At 39.5% G+C, this 20,254-nt stretch overlaps 1 protein-coding gene across 4 annotated transcripts in view; it reads left to right on the forward strand.

Moving 5' to 3' along the window:
* Positions 1-20,254, forward strand: part of LOC147354000 (uncharacterized) — a 39,236-nt gene that overhangs the window by 9,063 nt on the left and 9,919 nt on the right. For all 4 annotated transcript variants that reach the window (XR_015146158.1, XR_015146159.1, XM_086353040.1 and 1 more), the window contains exon 2: positions 854-912. Coding sequence is in view for 2 of the 4 variants with exons in the window: in XM_086353040.1 (XP_086209166.1) it covers positions 854-912 (59 nt within the window). In the remaining 2 variants the exon portion in view is untranslated. The remainder of the gene's footprint in view (positions 1-853; positions 913-20,254) is intronic.

The following is a 20,254-nucleotide window of genomic DNA, read 5'->3' on the forward strand; positions in this document are numbered from 1 at the left end:
ACGAAGAAAATTGACCAGCAATGATTTGGGTTTTTTTGTTGTTGTTTAGTCACTCAGATGTGTCTGACTCTTTTGCGACTCTGTGGACTATAACCCACTGGGCTCCTCTGTCCATGGGATTTCCTGAGGAAGAATACTGGAGTGGGTTGCCATTTCCTTCTTCTAGGGGATCTTTCCTACTCAGGGATTGAACCCACTTCTCCTGCATTGCAGGTTGGTTCTTTACCACTGAGCCACCAGGGAAGCCTGGTTCCTTTCTTTTTTAATTATGAATATAAAATAACTAGGCAACAGATAAGTAGCGCTCAGAATTTTACACTTTTCAAGATTACATTCTGATGTTCAGGTGTCTCACAAGCTCTTTGACAAAGATGGCTTTACCATGCAGCATAGCATCAGCTTCTGTGCTAGTGGCCAGGAAAGGAAGGGTCCCCGAGGGAATGTGAGAACAGCTTTTCACCTGCCCACATGTTGAATCCTCACAACTATCTTGAGAGGCAGGCTGTGTTGGAGTCCTCAACTTGCAGATGGCGAATTAATGTAAGCACAAGTTACTTGACCAGTGAGTAGCCTGGCCATGACTTGAACTCGGGCATTTTGGATCCAGCACCAAAATACATTCTATTGCCTCCCTACCCACGTTTCCCAGGATAGTCCAGCCAGCCTGGGTGCTCTGGGGACCAGCTGCTGACCGTGATGGTGCTCAGCCGAGGTGAATTAGTGGCAGCTGGACCCCAGCCCACACTTGGCTCACCAAGGCATGTGGGGCCACGTCTGCTCTGTAGGAGGGGCACCTTCTTGTAATTTTCACAAAGATGCCAAACAGGCTTTCTCTCATCATGTCTTTTTCTAGCTCTGTCTTCTCGTGACTCTGCCCTTCCCCACAGGAAGGAGAAAACAACCAAGTTCCAGGTGAGTTGTTTTCTCATGTCTTGTTTTGTAATGCGTGGCCGTGTCTTTTCTGATTTCTGGAAGTATGAAACATGATACCGAATATTTAGTACTTGTGATGTGCCAGGCATTTGCCTTTTATGGTGCAATTTCATTTATAGTTTTTGCTTGTTCTCGTTTGTTTCCCAAATAATAGTATAAAGGTGAATTTTTAAATTTCTGCATTACTACTTCATTACAAACCAGTTTTCTGACTTGAATTTTATTTACTTGTTATTGAAGTTGATCTTACAATATTGTGTCTTAGATGTATAGCAAAGTGACTCAGTTACACATATATTTATATATCTGTATTCTGTTTTCAAAATTCTTCTCTGTTATAGTTTATTATAAGATACTGAATATGGTTCCATATACTATACAGAAAATACTGCTCTTTATCTATTTTATATGTGGTAGTGTGCTTCTCTTAATCCCATACTCCCAATTTATCTCTCCTCTAAGCCAGTTGTTTTCAGCGCTCTTTAAAAAAAAAAAAAAGGCATTCATCCTTTCAACCATGAAAATTTTGCATGTTTTTATGTTCCTGGATATGTTCCAGTGTCTCCTAGTTTATGGGAACTTGACTAGAATTTGTATCCTACTGTTGTGTGAAAATTATTAGTTCATAGTGCTTTTCAGCTCTACTGTGTTCTCTGTATATTCCTTCTATTAATTTTTTGAGTGTTTACTATTGAAACTCTAACCAAATATCTTAATTTATCCACTTAAGAAATAATTATAATATATTTTTGGTTGTTGTTTGGTTGCCGAGTTATGTATAGTGGAACTATATGTAACCTTGTTCTGTATTTTCCAAGTTACTTGTATCTTCCAAGTAAATGTGTTATCATACTTTCATAATTTAAAAAAGAAAACATAGGCATTCGTGATGATATTTGCAATAATAAAAAAAGTGATTTTGAAGAGTGCTGTCTTTGCCTACTTTTTATAACTGCTTAATTGAGCTATAATTCACATACTGTGTAATACACCCACTTAAAATGTAACATTCAGTAGTTTTTCATATATTCACGGATATGTGCACCTATCACCACAGTTAATCTTGGAGCATTTTCATCACCTCAAAAGAAACACTGTACCCTTTAGTTACTGCACCCCCAAACCCCTCATGAAAATGGATCCTATAATATATAGTCTTTTTGTGACTGACTTGCTGGATAGGGTGTAATGTTTTCAGTTTGATATGGTGTAATGTTTTCAAGGTTTATCCATGTGTGACATGTATCACTACTCCATCCTTTTTTGTGACCGAATAATATTCTGTTTATGCTATAGTACATTTTGTTGATCTACTCATCCATTTGGATTGTTTCCACCTTCTGACTGCTGTATATAATGCTACTGTAAACCTCTATACATGTTTTTGTGTGAATATGTTTTCATTTGGGACATTTCTCTTTAGAAGTGGAATTACTGGGTCATCTAGTAACTATGTTCAAATGTTTGGGAAACTGCCAGACTATTTTCCAAAGTGGTTGCACCATTTTACGATCCTAATAGCAATGTTTGATGGTTCCAATTTCTCCACATCTTTCCCGACACTTATTGCTTGTGGATTTTTTTATTTTTTCATTCTGGCGATCCGAGTGGGTGTGAAGTGGTTTTGATCTGCCTTTTCCTAACTAATCTTCTCATTTTAAAACTGGGTTATTTGACTTTGTATTATTGGGTTGTAATAGTACAGCGTATGTTCTAAATACTAGCAGATACACAATTTGCCAATATTTTCTCCTGTTCTGTTTCACAGATAGGTTCAATTTGTCATATTTTAGATTCCGTATAAGTGATATATGAGTGATCCCATACAGTATGTCCTTCTCTTTCTGAACTTCACTTAGTATGATTATCTCTAGTTGCAACTTTTGACACCCTTCGTAGCCTTCTGTCTTTGTAAGTCCATGACTCTGCCTTCTTTGGAACACACTTGTGTGGTTACCTGAACCTGCATCTCCTCATTTGCAATTCTTAAGACCCCAGATAAACTCTTATTTGCAGCCTCCCACATTATATTTTGGTTGACCAGGAACCCATACAGGACGTCTCACTCCTCAGCTTTCCCTTTTAAGCTTTGTGATTAGTTCATTATGGGCCCCAACTGAACTGCCTTGGGCCACCATGGTGCACGAACATTGTATGGGGTGGGCCTTCCAGGGAATCTACCAACTGGCCCAATAATAACTCCTTGGGAAGGAGGCTTGGGAAGAGCTCTAGGTCTGCTCTGCTTCCTCCAGGATAGGAAGAACAGGGTCTCAGTTTCCAAGGCTACTGCTGAGCTGGGGAGTGGGAGGTGGGCCTAAGCTAAAGTAAAACCACAGACCTTCCTCTCCTGACTGACATTCAGCAATTTTTCTTGACTAAATCCACCTGGGTTGGTTGCTGCAGGTCTTTGGTTAACTTCCAGAGTTCTGGGAAAAAGTCAATTCCATATCTGCCCTTTTTTTTTCATTTTTTTTTATGTAGAGTGGACTTTCCAAAGTCCTTAACTCTACCATTTTGGCCAAACATTTCTATATAAGTACTACCATGGATTAATTTGTCCTACATCAACACCCAGGAGGGTAATCAGGAAAGATAGTATATTAAGGGGGCACAGGAAAGATAGTATATTAAGGTTTTTAAAAAAACAGCCAGACTTCCCCCACTCCCAGTAAGTTGTACTATTTTCAATACAAACCTCAACTTTATGATTCATAATGTCACATGAACTGAATCATACAATTGAAATGTCATATAACTTAATTATGTTTTCATGTATGACTTACTGATTTAACATAGAGTTGAGGTTCATCAATATTGTTAATTTAATGTTTATCAATTAGAATTAATTAGTTCACTAATCAGTTCATTCCTCTTAAGATTCTATTTCGTGTTATGGCATGGATATAAATTTATGATATGAATCTGTCACAGTTGTTTACCTATTAACCAGCTGATGGAGCTTTCAGTTTGTTTTCAGCAGTTGGCACTTATGAATAAAGCTGCTATAAACACTGCATACAGATTTTTGAAAGCATGTTTTCATTTCTTTTGGGTCACTGCCTAAGGATTAAGATTGCTGGGTCTTAGGGTACATTTTAGTCATTCTCATAATAAACTATCAAACAATTTTCCAAAGTGCTGTTAAATTTTATGTGAGTTCCAGTTGTGCATCCTGAGTAGAACTTCCTTCCTTATTAATTTGATCCATTCTAATAGGTCTGTTGTTGTTTCGTCACTAAGTCATGTCCAATTCTTTTGTGATCTCATGGACTGTAGCCCACCAGACTCCTCTGTCTGTGGAATTTTCCAGACAAGAATACTAGAGCAGGTTGCCATTTCCTGCTCTAGGGGATCTTCCTGATCCAGGGATCAAACCCATGTGCCTTGTGTCTTGTGCACTGGCAGGCAGATTCTTTACCACTAGTGCCACCTTGGAAACCCACACAATGTCATGCTGCTGCTGCTGCTAAGTCGCCTCAGTCGTGTCCGACTCTGTGCGACCCCACAATGTCATAATCTTTCAAATAATGCTGCGTTGCTTAAAGAATGATGTCAGATCATTACAACCATGTGCTTCTAGCTTCTCCCTTCTGTCCTTTGTGCTATCATCATACATTTCACCCCACACATGTAATTTCAAAAATATTTGTGCTTCAGATAGTCTATTTCTTCAAAGTTTATTTAAAATATCACTATTTTACTTTATAATAAAAATGACTTTATAATAATAAAGAATATTTTGGTGTTTAATTCTTTGAATTATCTATTTATTGGCCATTCTGTATGGCTTGTGGGAATCTTAGTTCCATAACCAGGGATCGAACCTGCATACCCTGCACTGGAAGCATGGAGTCTTAACTACTGGATGACCAGAGAGTTCCCAAATGCTGTGAATTTTAACACATGTATAGATGCGTGTAAGCCTCATACTCAGAATACAAAATGGTATCTTCACACCAAAAAACTTCCTTATGCTATCTCTTTATGGCTCCTCCTCATTGATAAACCCTCAAAACCAGTGATATGCTCTCTAACCCTATGGTATTGTCTTTTAGAGAATGCCATTTAAATGAAACCATATAATGCTTAACATTATGTAACTGGATTCTTTCAATTAAGATAATTCCTTTAAGGGACTTCCCTGGTGGTCCAGTGGTTAAGACAATGCTGGGACCCCGGATTCCATCCCTGGTGGGGGAACTAGACCTCACATGCTGCAACTAAAGATCTTACAGGTTGCAACTGAGGGTCCCACATACTGCAACTAAGACCCGGTGCAGTCAAATGAATAAATAAATAATTTTAAGTTCAGTTCAGTCACTCAGTTGTGTCTGACTCTTTGCGACCCCATGGACTGCAGCATGCCAGGCTTCCCTGTCCATCACCAATTCCTGGAGCTTGCTCAAACTCATGCCCGTCGAGTCAGTGATGCCATCAAACCATCTCATCCTCTGTCGTCCCCTTCTCCTCCTGCCTTCAGTTTTCCCAGCATCAGAGTCTTTTCCAATGAGTCGGTTCTTTGTATCAGGTGGCCAAAGTAATCTTAATTTTAACTTAAGATTCATCAGAGTTGTTGTGTATATCAATGGTTAGTTCCTTTTTATGGCTGAATGGTATTTCATTGTACGGATATACTGCAGTTTATTTATCCATCCACCCTTTGAAGGGCATTTGGGTTATTTCCAGTTACTGACAATTATGAATAAGGCAGGTATAAATATTCATGTACAGGTTTTCAGTCGTGTTGGACTCTTTGCAACCCCATGGACTGTAGTCCACCAGGCTCCTCTGTCCATAGAATTCTCCAGGCAAGAATACTGAAGTGGGTAGCCATTCCATTCTCCAGGGGATCCTCCAAATCCAGGATTCAAACCCAGGTCTACTGCATTGCAGGCAGATTCTTTACCCTTTGAGCCACCAAGGAAGCCCTTTACTATAAGCATAAGTTTTCATTTCTCTAGGAAAGATTGCTGAGAAGAGTATTCTAGAGTATTTTTAAATTTGTTGCAACATTTCTAATTGATTTCTACCAGTGTTGTTCAGTTGCAAAGTCATGTCTGACTCTTTGAGACCCCATGAACTGTAGCACGCCAGGCTTCCCTGTCCTTCACTCTCACCCTGAGTTTGCTCAAAATCATGTCCATTGAGTCAGTGATACCATCCAACCAACTCATCCTCTGTTGCCCCCTTCTCCTCTTGTCTGTACCATTTTCCATTCCTCCCCTCCCCAGTCACATATGAGAATTCCAGTTCTGGGACCTCGTGACAACTTGACATTGTTCCTATCTTTGTTTTGTTTTTAAATTTATTTTTAATTGGAGGATAATTGCTTTACGGTGTTGTTGGTTTCTGCCATACATCAACATTAATCAGCCATAGGTGTACATATGTCCCCTCCCTCTAGTACTTCCTTCCCACCCCACCCCACCCCACCCCACCCCTCTATGTTGTCACAGAGTCATACAGCAAATCCCCACCGACTATCCATTTTACATATGGTGGTTTGTACGTTTCCATACTACTCTCTCAATTCGTCCTACCCTGTCATTCCCCACTGTGTCTACAAGTCTGTTCTCTATGTCTGCATCTCCACTGCTGGCCTGAAAGTGGGTTCATCAGCACCATCTTTCTATATCCGATATATATGCCTTAGCATACAATATTTGTTTTCTCTTTCTGACTTACTCCACTCTGGGTAGCAGGCTCTAGGTTCATACACCTCATTAGAACTGACTCAATGCATTCCTTTTTTTTTTTTTTTTCAAATGCATTCCTTTTTGACTGAGTAGTATTTCATTGTGTGTATGTACCACAACTTCCTTATCCATTCGTCTGTCAGTGGACACTTAGGTTGCTTTCATGTCCTAGCTGTTGTAAATGGTGCTGCAATGAACACTGGGGTCCATGTGTCTTTTTCAGTTATGGTTTCCTCAGGGTATATGCCCAGGAATGGGATTGCTGGGTCATATGATAGTTTTATTCCTAGTTTTTTAAGGAATCGCCATACTGTTCTCCATAGTGGCTGTATCAATTTGCATTCCCCCAACAGTGCAACAAGAGGGTTCCCTTTTCTCCACACCCTCTCCACCATTTATTATTTGTAGACCTTCTGATGATGGCTATTCCGACGGGTGTGAAGTGATAACCTTGTGGTAATTTTGTTTTGCGTTTCTCTAATACTGAGTGACACTGAGCATCTTTTTGTGTTTGTTAGCCATCTGTATATCTTCTTTGGAGAAACACCTGTTTTGGTCTTCTGCCCACTTTTTGATGGGGTTTTGTTTTGTTTTTCTGGTATTGAGCTTCATGAGCTGCTTGTATATCGCTCCTATTTTTTATTTAAGGCATTCTAATCGGTGTGTGAAAGTGAAAGTCATTCAGTCGCGGCTGTCTCTTTGTGACCCCGGACTGTACAGCCCATGGAATTCTCCAGGCCAGAATACTGGAGCAGGTAGCCTTTCCCTTCTCCAGGGGATCTTCCCAACCCAGCCAGGGATCGAGCCTGTGTATCCCACATTGCAGGTGGATTCTTTACCAGCTGAGCCACAAGGGAAGATGTGTAGTGGAATCTAATTGTGGTTTAACTTGTAATTTCCTTAACTGCTAATGATGTTGTATGTATTTTCATGTGCTTATTTGTCATCATTATATCTGCTTTGGTGAAGTGTACATTGATGTCTTTTTGCCCATTTTCAATTGGGTTGTTGGTTACTGTTGAGTTTTAAAGTTCTTATAGTTGAGTTTTGAAAGTTCTTTACATATTATGGAGAGAATATTTTTTGAATATGTGTTTTGCAAATATTTTCTTCCTGCCCATTGCTTGAATGTTTCATTCTCTTAATGTTGTCTTTTACATAAGTTTTAAAATTTGATAAGATTTAGCTGCGGTTCACAGGGTCACAAAGAGTCGGACACAACTGAGCGACTGAACTGAAATCTGAATGTGTTTTTATATGGAGTGTACTTGCGGTGTCAAGTCTAAGAATTCCTTGCTTAGTCTCAGACCCCAGAGATTTTCTCTTATGTTTTCTTTTTTAAATTTTCCCCCCTTTAAAAAAAAATATTGGAATATGTGGATTTAGTGTTTTAGTTTCAGGTGTACAGCAAAGTGAATCAGTTATACATATATCCGCTTACTATTTTTTAAATTTTATAATTTTGTAGTCAGATTTGTAAGTCATTGCTAATTTTTGCATCAGGTATACGTTTAGGTTAAGGGTCATCCATTTTCCGCACTGGAGATCAGTTGTTCAAACACCATTTGTTGAAAGACTGTCCTTTCTCCACTGAATCGCTTTTGCCTCTCAGTTTGCCAGGTTTACATGCGTACATTTCTGCACTTTCTGTTTTCTGCTAATCTGTGTGTCTGCCCCTTCACTATCACAACATTCTTGCTTACTGTAGCGTTAGAGGATCTCTCAACATCAGGTAGTGTGTTTCTTCCAGTTTACTCTTTTAAAATCAAAACTTGTCTATTTGTTTCTTTGTTTTTCCATATACATTTCATTTATTTTTAATTGGAATATAATTGACAATATCATGTTAGTTTCTGCTGTACAGGAATGTGAATCAGTTATAAGTATACATATATCTCCTCCCCCTTGAGCCTCCCTCCCACCCCTCTAGGTCGTCACAGAGCACTGAGCGGAGCTCCCTGTGCTCCACAGTAGCTCTCACCATCAGTTTTACACGCAGTAGTATATGTACATCAGTGCTACTCTCTCAGTTCATCCCACCCTCTCCTTCCCTGGCTGTGTATGCATGTCTGTTCTCTACATCTGTGTCTCTATTCCTGCTCTGTAACTATTAATATTTGTTGTTCATAAGTACCAGTTTTCTAGATTCCATATATATGCGTTAATATATGATATTTGTTTTTTCTGACTTCACTCTGTATGACAGACTCTAGATTCATCTGTATCACTACCAATGACCCAATTTCATTCCTTTTTATGGCCGAGTAATATTCCATTGCATATATGCACCACCACTTCTTTATCCAGTCATCTGTCAATGGACAGTTAGATTGCTCCCATGTCCATAGTGTTGCAATGAACAGGGGTGCGTGTGTCTTTTTTCAGTTACGGTTTTCTCAGGGTATATGCCCAGTAGTGGTTTTGCTGGGTCATATGGTAGTTTGATTTTTAAATGAACCTCCATACCAGTCTCCATGGTGGCTTTATCAGTTTACAGTCCCACCAACAGTGCAAGATGGTTCCCTTTTCTCCACGTCCTCTCCAACACTTATTTGCAGATTTTTTGATGACAGCCATTCCAAGCGGTGTGAGCTGATACCTTGCTGTAGTTTTGGTTTACATTTCTCTAATAATGATGCTGAGCTTCTCTAATACTGACTGATGTTGAACATGTTTTCATGTGTTTGTCGGCCATCTGTGTGTTTTCTTTGGAGAAAAGTCTGTTTAGGTAGTTTCTGCCCATTTTTTGATTGGTTGTTTGTCTTTTTGATATTGAGCTGCACGAACTGCTTGTATATTTTGAAGATTAATCCTTTGTCAGTTGTTTCACTTGCAAATATTTTCTCCCCATTCTGAGGATTGTCTTTTCGTCTAGTCTATGGCTTTCTTTGCCGTGCAAAAGCTTTAGAGCTAATCCATATCTACGGGCTTCTGTGATGATTCAACGGAATCCACCTGCAATGGAGGAGACACGGGAGATGTGGGTTCAATCCTGGGTCAGGAAGATCCCCTGGAGAAAGGGATGGCAACCCACTCCAATATTCTTGCCTGGAGAATCCCATGGACAGAGAGGAGCCTGGTGGGCTACAGTCCATGGGGTCACAGAGACCCCACTGAGCAACTACACACACACGCACACAATCTGTATTAAGAAAATGCTACTGGGGGACTTTCCTGGAGGTCCGGTGGTTAAGACTCTGAGCTTCCACTGCAGGGGGTGTGGGTTCAATCCCTGGTTGGGGAACTAAGGTCCTGCATGCCTTGCGTTGATGCAAAAAAAAAAAATTGCTGCTAGAAATTTGATTAATGTTGCATTAAATCTGTAAGTCAGTTTGGGGATAATTGATATGTTTACCGTGTTGAGTATTCTAATTCATGAATACTGTATATCTCTTCAATTATTTAGGTGTTTTTTGGTTTCTTTCTATCAGTACTTTGTAATGTTTAGCACACAAATTCTCTACATGTTGTTAGATTTAACTTAATATTTCATTCTTTGGAGAGATTGTAAATGGCATTATTTTTAAATTTTGTATATTGCTAGGGCATAGAAATATTATACATTACTAGGGAAGTGAAAATTGGACTCTTTGAGACCCCACGGACTATAGCCCCACCAGGCTCCTCTGTCCCTGGGATTCTCCAGGCAAAAAGTTGTTCGGTCATTCAGTTGTGTCCGACTCTTTGTGATCCCATGGACTGTAACACGCCAGGCTTCCCTCTCCTTCACTATCTCTTGGAGTTTGGTAGGATATCGAAATATAATTGATTTGTGTTTTTGTATTTATTGGCCTTAAATGACCTTGATGTACTGCTTCTAAATTCTAGGTATTTGTAGATTCCTTAGAATTTTCTTGGGTAGATAATTATTTCTTCCTTGCCAGTCCATATACCTTTCTGTCCCTCGCTTTGGTGCGCTGGCTAAGACTTCCAGTGCAATTTTGAATAGAAGTGGTGAGTGAATGTTCCTGCTTTGTCCCGTCACATGGGAAAAGCCTTCAGTCTTTACTAAGTATGATGTCACCTGTTGGGTTTTCTCCATGTCTTTTATCAAGTTGAAGTTCTTTCCCTAGTTTGCTCAAAGATTTTTATCATTACTGGATATTTTATTTTGTCAGATGCCTTTTCTGTATCAATTGAAATGATACAATGAAATGTTTTTTCTTCCTGAGACCAATATTGGTAAACATTTTCTGAAAAGGTGTGTGTGTGTACATGCTCAGTCGTGTCTGACTCTTTGCAACCCCATGGACTGTGTAGGTTTCTCTGTTCCTGGGATTCTCCAGGCAAGAATACTGGAGTGGGTTGCCATTTCATCCTTCAGGGGATCTTCCCGACCCAGGGATCGAGCCCACATCTCTTGCGGCTCCTGCATTGGCAGGCAGATTCTTTACCACTGAGCCACCTGAAGATAAGAGATTAAACATTTTAGACTTTGTGGGCCAAGAGGCAAATTGAAGATATGTGTGCATTTAAATCAGCGGTCCCCAACCTGTTTTGGCACCAGCGACTAGATTCATGGAAGATAGTTTTTCATAGACAGGGATAGAGGAGGGCGAATGGTTTCAATATCATTCAAGCACTTTACGTGTATTATACATCAGCTACACCTCAGATCATCAGATTCCAGAGGCTGGGGACCCCTGAATTAAATAACAAGAAAATTCTTGCCCTAACTCTGTTTTCCCTGGTGGGCTTCTGAGGTAGTGGGCACGCTTTGCGTCTAGCTGCCATCACTTGGAGACATTCTTAGACTATAGAGCATCTGGCCTGAGGAGGAAGGGCCTGAAGGGCGGAGTCTCTTTAATATAAACAGTGGCACAGAAAATCAACATCAGACAAGGCCACTTTGTTATGATGATACATACAGCAAGGCAAAACCAAGCCCATTGTGCAAAACACTGCCTCAACAGGTACAAAAATAGCACCCAAACAAAAATGATCAACTAGCCCCCTCTCCTGGTTGATCTGAGTAACTGCCTTTTTTAAAGTCAATCATTAAAAAGCCTTGGTCTTGTTTTCTCTTTCTGTGTTGTTCAGTTGGCTAAATCGTGTCCAACTGTTTGTGACCCCATGAACTGCAGCGCACCAGGCTTAAAATGTATTAATTAAACTCAAAAATAATTATGTCCTTTGAGTGAGTCTATGTCTGAATCTTTTTCCTACATCTAAACTTTCTTCCCAGCCTTTTACAGTATAATTGCATAATTGTCTGAAGTTAGATCCCTCTCTCTTTTGTTTGTTTGTTTCACTTCCTCTTTTTTCCTTTCTCTTGTGAAACTTTTGAGATTCATTATCCAAAAAATCATTCTGCTGTTATTCTGGGAATATCTAGTCAAGACTGACCATCAAAAATGGTTTAAAAGAAAAAACCGTTATTAAACTACACGTTATTATGTCTTACCAAAGGGATGTAGATTTGGTCTTTATGTAAAATGACTAAGTTAATTCATGCCCAGATTAATAGTTTTCTTTTTTTGTCACCAAATTATTCTGTTAAACTCCCAGTTAACAGTCACTGGTATTCTGCTGTTCTGTGTTCGGTCACTAAGTCGTGTCTGACTCTTTTGCCACCCCGTGGACTGTAGCTCACCAGGCTCTTCTGTCCATGGGATTTCCCAGACGAGAATACTGGAGAAGGCTGCCATTTCCTTTTCTTTTTTTTCCCGCCATTCTCTTCTCCAGGGGATCTTCCTGACCCTGGGACCGAACCTGTGTCTCCTATAATGGCAGGTGGGTTCTTTACCACCGAGCCACCTGGGAAGCCCTGTTCTTGGGTATCGTGTTCTATAAATATCAATTTAGATCGACGTGGTTAATATTGTTAATATCTGTCTCAACTGATTATTGTCTAGTTGTACTGATTTTCTGGGAGAGAGGTTAAAATCTTTACCTCTGTGTTTTCTGGATTGTTTTCTTAGTTTTCAAAGTTTTGCTTCATGTATTTTAAAACTTTGTAATTTGTTCCATAATCATTTAAAAATTGTTACTCATGTATTGACCTTTATATTGTTGTAAAAAAATTCCCTGTTTTAGCTCTATAAGAATCTTTGAAAAGAAATCTACTTCATCTAATATTAACATATGCTCCAGCCTTCTCACACTTATGAGCAAAGTCATATGGATTTTTGGATGCCAAGGGGGAGGGGAGTGGAGAACAGATGGAGTGGGAGGTTGGAATTAGCAGGTAAAAACTATTATATGTACTTTCAATCTGTCTGTCTCTTGATGTTTCAGGTACATTTCTAGAAGAGAGCATATAGTTACTTTTTAATACATTCAGTCCTTGCCTTTGTGTACTTAAGATTTAATATATTTATGTGGCTATATTTAGGGCTGCTGCTGCTGCTGCTAAGTCGCTTTAGTCGTGTCCGACTCTGTGCAACCCCATAGACAGAAGCCCACCAGACTCCCCCGTCCCTGGGATTCTCCAGGCAAGAACACTGGAGTGGGTTGCCATTTCCTTCTCCAGTGCATGAAAGTGAAAAGTGAAAGGGAAGTCGCTCAGTCATGTCTGACTTTTCGTGACCCAATGGACTGCAGCCTACCAGGCTCCTCCATCCATGGGATTTTCCAGGCAAGAGTACTGGAGTGGGGTGCCATCACCTTCTCCGTATTTAGGGCTACTCTTTTACTATTTATGATCTTTCCTCTTGATTTTTGTTTCTCTGTTTTTCCATTCCTGCTATCTTTTGGGCTAATTCAGTATCTTTAAGATATTTCAGTGATTCCATTTCAATTATTTATTGTTTTCTTGGCTATACTTCTGCATCATTTAACAGGGAATTTAGTGATTACAAAATTCTTCCTAGCTTTTCACAGTTGTCTTAGAGTGACTGTTGTGTCATTTCATCTAAAGCAAATAGTGTATTTGTACATGTATTTCATCAATATACATTATATATTTTACATCAACAGTCATGTATATTAATTAAGAAAAAATATTATAGTTTATATTTATCCACATCCTTGCCATTCCTGGTGTCCTCCTGCACTTCCTGGAGATGTTTCCCCAGCATCATTTCTGTTCATCCTGAAAAACTCCTCGAGCATTTCTTATGGTGTGGTTCTGCTGGCAGTGAACTCTGTTTGCCTTTATCTGAATGTCTTTAGTTTGTCTTTATTCTGAAAGAAAGCTTTCTTTGAAGGTAGGATTGATTTTCTTTTTTCTTGCAGCAGTTTAAAGATATTGCTCCTCTTTTTCCTGCCCTAGATTTCTTTTCTGTGTGGCATTTTTTTAAAAAATGTCAGCTGTCGTTTAAATCATTGTTTTCCTCTGCAGTATCATTTTTTTCTTTAGCTGCTTTCATGGTTTGACTTTTATCTTTTCATCAGTTTGACTACAATGTATATAGGTCAGTTTTTCCTATTTGGAGTACATTGAGCTCTTTTTAGAAAATATTGAAGTCTAGTTGATTTATAATGTGTTAACTTCTGCTGTGATTCAGTTATACATGTATATATATGTATGCTGACATTCTTTTCCATGTTCTTTTCTAGTATGGTTTATCACAGGATAATGCACGTAATTCCCTGTGCTGCACAGCAGGACCTCGTTGTCTATCCAGCCTATGTCTAACAGTTTGCACCTGCTCATCCCAACCTCCCACGCCATCCCTCCCGCACCCCCTCCCCCTTGGCCCCCACAAGTCTGTTTTCTGTGTTCCTGTTTCATAGATAGGTTCATTTCACCCTGGGTTTCTTGAATCTGTAAAGTTACATCCTTCACCAAATTGGGCAACATTTTGGTCTTTATTTTTTCAAATTCCTCTGTGCCTCAATCCCTGTCCCCCTCCTTTTTGGAATGTAAATACATGCACATTATACCTTTGTATTACCCCTCTGATTTCAGAGGTTCTCTCCAATTTTTCTGTGATATTTTTTCTCTGCGCTCTTCAGATTTGATCATCTATTAATCCATCTTCAAGACCACTGATCATCTTTTTCCATTCTGCTCTCTTAGTAATCTGGCAAACTCACTTTGGTTATTATATTTTTAATTAACAGATTTTGTGGATTTTTTAAAAGAGAAGTTTTATGTTTACCAAAGAAAAAGAGGCAGATAGTAGAGAGTCCCTATGAACCCTGTCTCCCTGTCCTTCTCCTCACCCATTTCCCTCATTATTAACATCTTGGATTAGTGTGGTATACTTGTACAACTGATGAACCAATTTTCAACTTTAAACATTAAACTTTATTATGGTATAAATTCTTTTCATACATTGTTGGATTTGTTTTGCTAGTATTTTGTTGAGATTTTTTGCACTTTGTCCATGAGAGAGATTTGCCTATAGTTTTCTTTCTTCTAATATCTTTACCTGGCTTTGATATTAGGGTAATACTGCCCTCATAGAATATCCCTCTGTTCTATTTTCTGGAACAAATAATATCAGTTTTCTATAATTTCTTCCTTAAATGTTTGGTAACTTCACTGATGAAACCCTCTGGGCCTCACTTTTTGTAAGTTTATTACCACTGGTTCAATTTCTTTAATGGACACAGGCCTAGTCAGATTACCTATTTTATTCTTGATTGTGTCTTTCAAAGAATAAGTCCATTTCATCTAAGTTATTTTCAAGTTCACTGAGATACTTTTCTCTGTCATTTTCATTTCTGTTACAGTGATCTAGTAAATTTAACTTAGGGTATATATATATATATATATTTTTTTTTTAGTTCTTGAATTTTTATTTTGTTCTTTTAGGATAGATCCAATTTCTCAGCTGAGATTTCTTATCTCTTCCTTCATAGTGAGTATAAATCCCTTTACATGTTAAGTATAGTTATGATAGCTTTTAAAATTCATTATCTAATTGCAATATCTGGATCATCTCATGGCTGATCTCTATTGATCTCTTTTCTCTTGAGAATGAGTCACGTTTTCCCATTTCTTTCATTTGTCTAGTAATTTTGGATTATTTCCTAGATATTGTCATTAATATATTGAAGAAACTGGATTTCATTGAGTTCCTCCAAAGAATATTGATTTTCTTAAAAAAAAAAAAAAACAAATGTATTTTTATTAGGCACTTAATTCAGCTGGATTCAAGCTGAAAATTCTTTCCTGTGAGTAACAGCTCAAATTTCAATTCAGCTCTCTCTGTATTGACTTGGTAGCTTTAAGTCTCCTCTGCCTTTTAGAGTTGAGTTTGGGATTTTCCCTCTCTGGCTTGCTTTTTTCCAGGCTGTTCTACACATGTCATTTTCCAGCAGCAGTTATACAGGCCTTGAACTCTTTTATAGTTTTCCAAATGGTAATGTCCAAGATACAGTCTAAAATTTTAGCTGCCCTAGATTTGACTGGGCCTTGCTCTCAGGGTGAAAGCCATGTAGAAAACTGATCCTGTCATTTCCTTCTCAGTATTGATCTAGTCCCAGGATAGGATAAGTAGGATGTACCTACTTTTGTTCATTCGCCATTGCTTTTGTATAGTTAAACATTTTTTAATTTAAAATATTTGGTATAGAATTAATACTTGCTATCCATTAAGAGTTTTGGTACAATCAGAACTTCCTTTGAACTCCAGCATATTTAAACTCTCCTCTCCTCACGTCCTTCATATGTGGTTACCCGTTTACATGTATGTCTATCCCAGTAAGCAGTGTATCCCTTAAGTGTTTTCTAGCTACATCATGACAGCTCGTGAGATGCTTCCCAGATAACTTGTTCTGGCAATTGCTCAGTCTCCAAACTCAGAAATTATTTTTTTAAAATCCCAAGAGTGTTGGTGTTATTACTCTAATAGCCCTATTCTCACCAGAACAGCAATGTTCTTTAAGTGGAAGACAAAAATTAGAGTTGGAGCTAGTATGCTTAGAATTCATTTCAGTCACAGCCTATCTGAACCACACACTATAGACAGCTTCATCCCCCACGTATTCCTAACCCAAATTCCTAGCTCTTGCTTGCGTCTTGTGTAACAAACAACTGGAGAAAAGACACTCAGTGTTCCCCGGTGCTAGAGGCTGACTTGAGACACAGCTCTGGACAGTGGGACACAAACAGAAGTCCACTCCCTTTTCTAGACACAGGAGCAAATACCTTGAATGTCAAAGAAGAGAAGTGACCAAGGAGAGTGAAAAAGCTGAGAGCAATGGGTTTTAGGTCCTTGTGCTCTCAGTTATTAAAGTGGGAGCAAAGAGGGAATAAGCTGGGGAAATAAGAGTTGGTGATTGCAGAGTGGAGCACTTGAACTTGAGAGGAAAGAGGGGTTTCAGGTGACTGGCAGTGAGGCGTTACCGTGGAGGCAGGGCCGGAGGCACTGTGGAAGACAAGACGCCTGGACGCAGAGAGTGGAGGAGCTGAGGGTTTGGGAAGTGGGTGTGTTAATCTTCAAATAGTGTGGCTGGAGGAGTGAAACTGGTCTGGTTTTATCTGGAGATAAAACCTTCGAGGAATAAGGAAGAATGAACAGATTGGTAGGTGGCTCTATGGAGAAGGCATGGTGGATAGTTTGACATGAAGATTAATGCTGGAGGGGTGGGAACTGGAATTTCAGAAGACAGTTTGGAAGGAGAAATGAATAAGACACCCACCCCATGTCCAGACCTAGTGGGACAAGGACTGTGAGAGAGAACACAGGAGACCACTTGAAAGAGAGAAAGAGGAGCGTTATTAGGGGTGGGGGGAATAACTTCACTGAAATTTCAGAATATTTATTAAGAATGCCTCATTTATAGGCAGAAATATATAGTATAAATAAGATTACATATTAATTATTAGTATACATTAATATGGGCTTCCTGAGTAACTCAGCTGGTAAAGAATCCACCTGCAATGCAGGAGACCCTGGTTTGATTCCTGGGTCAGGAATTTCCCCTGGAGAAGGGATAGGTTACCCACTCCAGGATTCATGGGCTTCCCTGGTGGCTCTGATGGTAACAAATCCGCCTGCAATGCGGGAGACCTGGATTCAATCCCTGGGTCAGGAAGATCCCCTGGAGGAGGGCATGGCAACCCACTCCAGTGTTCTTGACTGGAGAATCCCATGAACAGAGAGGAGCCTGGCGGGCTATAGTCCACAGGGTCTCAAAGAGTTGGACACAACTGAGTGACTAAGCACAGCACACACATTAATATACATATTATTAGTATACACTAATATACATATATCTATAAATACATATATCATAATCAGTAAATTGTCCAAATCTTAAAGCAACCACATCAACTACAGAGCTCTGCTATATACTTTCTTACCCTAAATGTCTATAACCACTAGCTCTTTTTATATTATATAATTCCTGGCATATTTTTGATATAAAGAAAAATATAAGAATGAAACACATATCCCTTTATAAGCCATCCAACTTTTGTTGCTGTTCAGTCACTAAATTGTGTCCAACTCTTTGCAACCCCATGGACTGCAGCATGCTAGGCTCCCCTGTCCTTCACTGTCTCCAGAGTTTGCTCAGGTTCAGGAGTATTGAGTCAGTGATGCTCTCTAACCATCTCATCCTCTGCCACCCTCTTCTCCTTTTGCCTTCAGTCTTTCCCAGCATCAGGGTCTTTTCCAGCTTTTGTAAACCCACCCAGTTTCTACCATGTATTATAGTGTCTCCATTCGTATGGTCTACCTACGCAAAGGAATATAATGCAGTCATTAAAGATGAATTTCATGAAGAATATGGAACGCTGAAAAGCATTTACTGTGTAATTCCAAGGAGGTAAATAGCCCACTTTAAATATCTGAAGAGGGACTTCCCTGGTGGTCCAGTGGTTAAGAATCTGCCTTGCCACACAAGCAGGTGTGTTTTTTTGCAGTGACATTGTTTAGGAACTCTAAAGGTACTTGCTGCGTTTTGGAAAGTGAAAGTCGTTCAGTCATGTCTGACTCTTTGCGACCCTATGGACTATACAGTCCATGGAATTCTCCAGGACAGAATACTGGAGTGGGTAGCCTTTCCCTTCTCCAGGGGATCTTCCCAACCCAGTCGAACCCAGGTCTCCCGCATTGCAGGAGGATTCTTTACCAGCTGAACCACAAGGGAAGCCCAAGAATACTGGAGCGGGTAGCCCATCCCTTCTCCAGCAGAGCTGCATTTTGGAGAACTGAACAAATGAGTAAACAGACCGATGACTGGGAGCCAATTTCTGACTATTGGAGAACGAAGTCAATATGGAATAGGGAAAGACTGGAAGACTTACTTGAAATGAAAGGTGTCAGCATTTACACACATATACACGAAGGACTGCTACCCCAGTAACAATGAGAACAGTGAGTGGTTTCTCCACTCCATAGGACTCAGGGCTCTGTAGTCTGTGGCTCCAGCACACAGTAAGATAAACCCAGGATCCTGCTGTGCCAGTAAGCAAGGATTCATACTGAGGGAGAGCCATGGGGGAGAGGGGAGAGCTCTTCTAACGGCAGAGCACCAACTCCTAAATATAAAAGGGATGAGGGAGTAAGAAAGTCATCCTTTTGCCATCATTATAAGTGATAATTGATTCCAAGAATATTCATGAATGCAAAGACTAGCAGGTGAAGGTTATGATGAGGTAGTTGTTACACAGTCCCCAAGACGTCCCCACAGATTAGTTATTAATTTCAAAGGCAAATAGCAATTTCACAGCTGGAGAAACCTAGTAGTTATCAGTGTATCCAAGTGACCGAAGTCACCATCATTAATGTAACAGATACATTGTGTTTCCTGTCCTACCACACTGGGAACTATGCATCATTCATAACACTCACGTGACAAATGTTTAACGTGAATCTAATTATGAGGAGTCAAAGCCCCAGTTAGGAACATCTACAAAATAACTAGCCTGTGCTCTTCAAAAAGACGAGTTTCATGGAAGGCAAAGGCAGGCTGTGGAATGGATCCAGATTTAAAGCCTAAAGAACATGACAATCAAATGCAGATTATGACACAAGATTACATCCAGAAATAGGGGGAAAATGTTATACATACATATATATGTGTGTGTGTGTATATATATAGGGGTAACTGTGGAATTTGAATGAACTGTTTATTAGAAAGTGTTGTAGCAATGTATGATAGTCTTATTATGTTTGGTAATTCTTTGACATTCCTCACCTCAGGTGGGGTCCATATCCCCTCCCCTTGATCCTGGCAGGCTTTTGTGACTATTTCTACAGACTGGCTGACAGTGTTACTTCCACGGTCAGATCAGCAAAGGCCGTAGTGCATCTGCTGGTTTTTCTCAGCAGACTCAGCCCCTTGTCCAGTCCAGTTACTGTGATGTGGTCATACTGGAGGCCCTGCCGATTTGTAAAGACAGGCCAAGGCCCCCTGGGTTCTCAGTTCAGCTACTAGATAAATAGGCTTGCTTGTAATCACATTACTCAAAAAGTATATATGAGATTTCTATTTTTCTTCTTTCTGAGTGTTTAGAATGAACTAAAATGCTCTAAAACACTTTAATTTCAAAAAATTAAAAATTTACAATAATGCCCTTAGGTATCTGTGATGTCTCTTTATTGTGACATATATGTATATGATCTAGTTACCTTTAAAAGGAGGGCATTATGTGAAACATTTCATACAGAATTCTTTGCCTCTGCCCACTTTCCTCAGGATATTCTGCATACCTACTAATGTCAGTAACTGTGAATCTACCTTTTCCTGTTTGATGCTGTATCATATTCCACCGAAGGGAT

This window comes from Bos grunniens, chromosome 18, assembly GCF_055505025.1.
Source record: "Bos grunniens cultivar Pamir isolate PY7600 chromosome 18, Bosgru_T2T1.0, whole genome shotgun sequence".
Classification (NCBI taxonomy): domain Eukaryota; kingdom Metazoa; phylum Chordata; class Mammalia; order Artiodactyla; family Bovidae; genus Bos; species Bos grunniens.